The sequence below is a fragment of the Lichenostomus cassidix genome, chromosome 2 (genome assembly GCF_008360975.1).
Source record: "Lichenostomus cassidix isolate B80296 chromosome 2, HeHo_3.0, whole genome shotgun sequence".
Taxonomy (NCBI): domain Eukaryota; kingdom Metazoa; phylum Chordata; class Aves; order Passeriformes; family Meliphagidae; genus Lichenostomus; species Lichenostomus cassidix.
Window position 1 is genome coordinate 101,469,304 of NC_139482.1, and position 7,610 is coordinate 101,476,913.

Below are 7,610 nucleotides of genomic sequence, written 5' to 3' on the forward strand. Positions count from 1 at the left end.
GTAAAATGCCTAGAAACTGTTCTTTATGTTGACAAAAAAAGGAGGAATTTTGATGAAAATGAAAAGGAGTATGGAGAAAAGATTGGCAAGTTGGCAAAAAAAAAAAGGCATATTTTTTCAACCAGATTAATAATCATAAACTTTTTTCTGAATTTTGGGATGTTTCAACTGGACTCCAAAAACACTCCGTTTTGAAATGCCACTTCAGTCCACATCTCAGAAATTTTCCACATCTTGGAAACTGGTCTTTTTAGGTTCTTGCTGCTTTGCTCATTCAATGGGCTGGTATTCCTGGCCAGGTGTCATGCCATGGGTGCCCCACGGGGTTGCTGGGACAAGGCAATGTATTTTGGGATTTTGGCTCATGTGCCAGAGCTGGTGAGTAACCTCAGCAGTAGGTATAATACATTTCAGGGTTAACTTCCAGTCAGGTATTATAGCAATACTTTAGATGAAAATGTTTTTCTTTTAGTCAAATGTTGAATCACAAACTTTGCTTAGGCCAAAAGCTTGAAACCTTCCAGTTTTCAAAGGCTTTGGTTGTTGACTAGACTTTAAACTTTTCACAGAACTCAGCTTTCCTTTCAATTTAAAATAAAAATAGATGGAACCTTTTCACCAGATCTGACCAATTGTATCACCACTGTCATTGATGACAGCTGAGTAGCAAATTCTATAGCCCTATTTTGTATTACCTTTATCCCAACCAACTTGACTCCTGACTATGTTCTTTCTACTTTGTTCTTTTTTTTTTTTTTGCCCTTTTTTTTTTGTCCACATCAAGAGTTTTTCTAAGCACCTTGAGAGCTTCTCTGAGTGACAGCCATAGAAAAGCCACTGTGCCAGAAAATTGTCCTTTCCACAAATGGATCCCACATTTTCCATTCCTTTGAAGAACATTACCACCCCAAAAATAAGACACATCAGGAGTTACGCTGCTGTGAGGCTTCGGATGAGAAAACTTCAGTGCTTACTAGAAACAAAAATAATATTCTGCGTACAGTTCTCAGAAAGATTGTAAAATTAAACTTGTATCTTTTGATATACACAGAAGTGGTACTGTTGTCATATATTATGAGATATGACTACAGGCCCTGCAGCTTTTCAGTTCCTTTTTTCCCTGTCATCTGCACAGCTAATATCAGATGACAACCCTGAGATCCACCAATTCTTTTCTAATGCCCTGCTCTGAACGAAAGCCAGCATGTGACGTTACACATTCTATCTCCCTCCTGTGCCCTTGCTTGCTTCTTCAGTCTTGCTCCCTCTCAGATGCAAATACATATGTCATTATTTGCCTCTCATGCATATTTCTATACAGTAACAGTGGTGTACAGTCTTGTCTTTTTAGGGGAAGAATTCAGAATACTGCCTTCAGTCATGTGAGATAATTTTCTGTATTGCTGAGAAAGGTATTTGCAAGGGTCTTGTCTGAGGAATGAAAAGAAGACTAAAGCAGAGCAGTGGAAATTATTTTCATAATGGTAAAATCTGAATTATACATTAAAGTACCATTTATTCCATCAATTTTATTATTCTGTTTAAAAAGGCAGTCACTTTTATGTGTTTCATATGCTTACAAAGGTTTATTAGCTTGAGTAAAAGGTCATTATTATTCAATTGAATAATTTAATTTTAAATTATTGGTATTGCACTTCATATTATAACTGCTTTTGCAGATGCATTTGATTATGTCAAATTTGCCTTTTAATCCTCTGTCTGGAGATCATTTTCTTGAATTGTTCACTGTTTCTCACCCTCATAGTGGTATCCTAATGAACACACACAGTCCAGCCTCACATCTTCCATGTAAATTACTGTGCATACCTCCTCTGGTCAGATCATATCAGAGGCTATCTGGTGTCATATAATCTTGGATACTGACATGTGGAAAATCTTTTCAGGTGATTAATGCCATAGGCATCTAATTTTCCTGCAAAGCAATATTGCGGTGTTTACATGAATACCAGACTTAGAGATATGAAATAGACATTTAGAAAAGTTAATAATCTGTGCCTAATCCCCTCCAAGAATTAACTGTTGGTACTTCTAAAAATAATTGCACCTTTATTCCTTGTCGCTAATGGAATCGCATATTAATTTATTAAACACATTGTTCATTAAAAACTTTGAAGTTTGCATGGGTGAAATAAATACATACAGAGCTATACATAAAACATATTTGCATTTTAAACATATAATAAGTAAAAAAGTTCACAAAATATTTGTGCTTTGCTGTTTGTTTTCTTGCTTTGTTTGCTTAATGCTTGATCAAATATGCCCTTCAGAAAGGTTTCATGCTTGCTAGAAACATAAGATTTGTCTTGCACACTTGGAGATTGTGATTCCTGGGCCTAACACTGGAATTCTCAATTAAGATAAACAATCATACACAACACAATCCAACACAAAAAATATCCAAGCAGGCAGACCCACAAGGAGTATTCTGTGAGCACTGATTCCTCATTGCTAGCATTCAATACTACATGAATAATGCCAGCGTGGCCAAAGGGGCTGCCTTTACTCACATGTACCTGTGATTACATAATTGTCTGCTCTTATCAGGCTGCTCCTACCTCTGCTGAGGAGTTTTTCCCTCAGCCAGGGATTGTCCATTAACTTCACTAGAAGCAGGATCAGTCTTTCACAGCCCTCCATAATTTTGAACAAATTATATTTTAGAAAGTAATCATTGATTCCTGAGATTTGACATAGGAAACACTTTGAAAATGGCTTTGAATACTCGTAATTAGCTCAAGAATTACAGTCTCATTCCTCTCTTACACGGCCATTACGAGCATTTATCTCATCTGATTTCAACAGAGCTGCTTCTGTTTTACACCAGTGTGAGGGAACAAAAAACTCCAAGTTGCATAAATTGTTAACAGCTCTTTCATACTGCCTCTTTATTACCAGATAAAACTTTGATGAAGGACATTCACAGATCAATATGAGAAACCACATAAGACCTGACTTTTATGCTACTGGCTGATACTGAAAATCCCAGAAATAACTATTTGTTTTCAAAGCTCTTACTTAAGGTGATGACTGGGTTGATGCTGCTTTTCCTGAAAGAAATATTTCACCTTTAGGAGATGCACTGCCTCCTGAATAGCGTTACTCCACAGATCCAATTGCAGGGATACAGGAAAGGGAATGGAGAGCAGTTGTACATCTAGCAGTGAGCAACTCCATCCTTCATGTGAGAGAAGAACCCACAGTCCTTTCTCTGCTTTGTGCAGAGGCTGCTCTCAGCTGATGGGAAGTACTGCTGTCAGCATCCTAGGAGGCTCCATGGGAAGGGCTGCTTGTTTCACCAGGGGTACCAGGAGCTCTGGAGAAGTTTGGGATCTACTTCCAAAGAACTGGGAAAGTGCCTCATCAATGGCAATCTCTACCTGTAATTTATGCAGGCCAGAGCCCAGCTGTGGGGTAAACAACAAATGCTATTGAACTGGCTGGTAATATATTGTCAGTGAGCTAATATAGCTCAGGATATATTCACTGCCAAAAGCAAATATTTTCCTTGAGATTCACTAAGTTAGCAGTGTTTGTTTATGTAGTGGTTTACCTGTGTATGAAGAAGTGAGCAGAAGTAGAAATGCAATTGCAATCATAGAGAGAAAGTCTAATTTATATTAATATTTCTCCAACTTAATAGTTATCAAATACATATTTCTGCATGTCTAGCAGTCCACTTTAATTTGTTTCTGTCAAATGAAGAGCAAATATTTTACCACAAGTTTATTGTTGGGTTTTTTTTCTCAAAAAGCCCCGAGTATCACAATAGTGAAGGTTACAGAGGTGGCTATTTTTAGAAAGTTTGCTCTTCACACACTCAATCAAGACCATTATACTTTACTTGCTTTCCTCCAACTGTTACTAAAGCCATCCACAGCCTTCCAAATCCAAGCATTATGAAGTGGAAATGCCTGTGCAGGAAAGCCCTCCGATGCGATTGAGTAGTGATGACAGGCTTAATCCCAAGCTCAGTTGTGCTCCTTTTTGTCCCTGAGGTAGTTGAAGAGGACATCCAGCCCCCCCTCGACGACCTCGGGCAGGGGCCGGGCCAGGGGGTTGTGTGCGATGTGGAGCCCTTTGTCCATGGGGTTCCAGGCAATGCGGCGCAGCCGGCGCAGCAGGTACAGGTCGTCCGGGAGGGTCTGGATGGCGTTGTAATCCACGTTCAGCAGCTCCAGGGTGCTGATGTAGCACAGAGAGCGCGGCAGACTGCGGATGTTGTTGTTTTCCACGATTAGGATTTGCAGGTTGACCAGATACTGGATGCTCTCTGCGATGTTTTCCAGTTTGTTGGACCCGAGGTGCAAGAAGTCCAAGCTTCTCAGGGCGAAAATGCAGAGGGGAATTTGCACAAAGCGGTTGTTACTGAGGTTCAGTTTCCTCAAACTCGTCAGGTCGGTGAAGCTCAAGGGCAGTTGAGAGATGCAGTTGTGTGAGAGGCTCAGAACCTCCAGCTTCCTGCACAAGCTGAGCTCTGCTGGCACTTCTTTCAGGCAATTCATATTGACGAACAAGACCTTCAGGTTCCTCAGCAGCCCAATCTCCTTAGGCAGACACTTGAGGCAGTTGCCACCCAAGTTCAGCACTACCAGCCTGTCCAGCTTCCCCAGCGAAGGAGGAATCACCACCAGCTGGTTGCGTGAAAGGTTCAGCTTCTGCACCTCATGCAGTCCCCACAAGAAGTCAGGCGTGCTGGTCATCCCTTTCATGATGAGGCTCAGGCTGACATAACGCAAGCCCCGTTTCAGCAGAGACTTGGGCTCTCTCCCTGCCAGAAGGGCGTCTTCCCATGCAGGCAGCTTTGGGCCTTTCCTAAGGAAAACCATGCTCCTTTGCCCCTCGTTCTTCGAGTGCTCAGCTCCCATAACACTCTGGTTCCTGTCTGAGAGAACTGAGGTTTTATTCCCTTGCAATATGCAAATGCCAACAGAGGATGACAGCCTGCAGGAGGTGGGAAAGTCAAAGCAAGGAGACAAGGAGGAGCCTGTAAAGTGCATCTCAGTCCACTGGAACAGTTTCCATAGCTGCTGAGGGAAAGTTTCACTTTTGGGGGCTTATGTTGATCTTGGTGCAGAGTCTGTAATGAAACACTTGCTCCTGACTTGTGAGCAAACCTGTTCAATTCAAACTGAATGCCACAAGACAGCTGTCACTGTCATTTGGCCTGGGCTTTATTGGACAGATATGTATCTTCACTGCAAAAAGGTCACAAGGATGCTGTATATAACTTCACCATGTCAGCTTTCTTGGCTATCTGGTACATACCATGGCTGCAGGACAATTAGCAAGAGTGACTTAAAAAAACAAACAAACAAACAAGCAAGTTACAGAAGAAAACAAGCAAAGAAGCCATGATTTCAATTCAGATTTAAAGGACATTTTCATAATCACTTTCATTTTGGTTCCTGGTTTCGCTGAAGTAGTTACCAGTCTACCAGAAAATTTTGCTGCAAAAACACTGATAAAGAGTTTTTATGTCAGTCCTTGTTTTCTGCTTAGTTAAAAACCATAATGTTCACAGAAATTTTTAGCTTTTTTATCTCCTTTGTGGTGAGGATTGGCCTCTTTCTTTTCAGAAAGTGTGCCAACTTCACTGCAGCAGTGACATTTTGCAGTAGTATCTGCGCCCACTTGGATGATTTCTTGCTACCCACGGCACCAAGTGGGAGCAGTCATACCACACAGTTCTAACCAAATTACTCTGTCCTAAATGTCCTGTACTACCTCCACATCTATCAACCAGATTTTTGGTGTCTGACTCTTTTGTGCTCTAGAAAATAGAGCCTCTTGATGTCCCTTTTCCTGTGAACTTTCATGTCTTCCAGGACTATTCTGGGGTACAGGGGGACTAGCAGTCAAATAGCTTGAACTATAAGTGACATTTAGATGCAATATAGAGGGGCTGATGGAAGAAGAAAGAAGCAATGAGGTATAATAATACCCATCAACAGCTGAAGCGAGCTCTGCTGGTGAGAGGAAATTGTATTGCTACAGGAATAGGTATGCACTGAGTTTAAATTCAAGGGGACCATAAAAAGGATCTGCAAAAACTTTGGGTATCATTTAAACCAGGTGAAAATTGCAACAAATAGTACAAGACTTTCAGGGCTTTTCCTCTCCATTGAATCCATGGTGATGAAGATGCATTGCTGCCTTCTGAGAGACTTGGTGATGAGCGTACCCTTCCTTACCATCTCATTTCAGAGATCCTCACCTTAAACCTTGCATCAGCTCCCATGCTAAAGGACTACGCAGAAAACTGCAGCTGGAAGTCAAAGCACTCCAGGAACCTCTTTGGAGTCAACCCCCACAGTCCCTCCTTCCTGCCAAGCACCACTCAGTCTCCTTTGAGCTTTGGGTCCCTCCTAGAGCTGCATCTGTTTGGGAAGAGAGGGGGCACACAGTTAAAACGTGCGCTTTAACAGGGCTGCATAGCACAAAATCTGCTGGTGCTGAGGCTGAAATTCTGCGTTCTCTGGAGTGCCTGGGGAAGCCTGAAAAAGGCTGAGGCCAGTTGTATCTGGTTAAAGTGAGTTGACAACCTGTGAGTCACAGATCCCTCCCTCACAAGCACTTTTGCCAGTATTTGTCAGTTTACAAACAAATGTTATACTAATTGCCATCGCAGCTGTAAGCTCTGACTCAGTGTTCTTGTTAACCATCATCCCCTTATGTCGCCCAGAGTAGCAGAGAGAACCCTGATGCTTCAGGCAGAGGAGAAAGTTGGGGGATGAGGAATCCCAGTGGCTTGGGCAAGACTGGGCCTTGCATGATGGGGCCCTAAAATGTGGCCCTTCAGCCCAAACAGGTGGAGCAGCAAAACCTTGAGCCTCTCATGAGTTCTGCGTTTGGGTTGTCTGCCCAGCTGCTGTTAAAAATCCACTTATTATTTGAGAGCACCCATGGATTTGAACATGGCATTTCGCTTCTGCAGCGGCAAATGCAAAGGGAAGAAAAAGGCTTTTTAGAGAGCATTTATAAAATTAGGCATTTCCCTTCTTTTAGTCTCACTGCTGAAATGAAGAATCTGCCAGAATCTGCCAGAGATTTGCTTTGCTCCCTGTGGCTGAGCTCCCACCTGCAACCATGGCCCCATGGTCACTTTGGGGCTCTTTCTTCTGCAGGTCACTTTTAGTAACAAATGAAAACAAAACACAAAGGAAGCACAGTCTCTCTGTAGCCACTGCCTCCCCCCATGGCTGGCCAGATATTTTTGGATGAGAACATTGTCTCCATCTCCAAAACACATTGGAGTTCACTGCCTGGGGAGTTGGCAGTGCCTGCTGTGGCTTCTCACCACAGAAATCCTCATTTCCTAATAGCATGACTCAGCCAAAGTGCTGTGTACCCTTCCCTGGCTTTGCATCACTCTGTCCATTTGAAACTGAGCCTGTGATACAGCCCAGCACAGTCTGGGCTGGGCTTTTGCTGGAAAGCTTCACCAGGGAATCTCTATCAAAGAAAAATGCTTGCTCTGCTTCAGCCTCACAGCATCTCCTGCTATTGCACTGCTGTATCTCCACTGCCTTCCAGACATCAAGCAGCAGCAAAGGGGATTTAAAAAAGAAATTCCACATCTGCAGCTCTCA

The 7,610-nt window shown here is 42.4% G+C and overlaps 1 protein-coding gene across 1 annotated transcript; it reads right to left on the bottom strand.

Moving 5' to 3' along the window:
- Window positions 1–2,878: 2,878 nt before the first annotated feature.
- On the bottom strand, window positions 2,879–6,466 carry LRRC30 (leucine rich repeat containing 30). Its single transcript, XM_085052579.1, has one exon. It carries the CDS (start codon window positions 5,016–5,018, stop codon window positions 3,990–3,992), a length of 1,029 nt encoding a protein of 342 aa, XP_084908705.1. The 5' UTR covers window positions 5,019–6,466; the 3' UTR covers window positions 2,879–3,989.
- Between the last annotated feature and the right edge of the window lie 1,144 nt (window positions 6,467–7,610).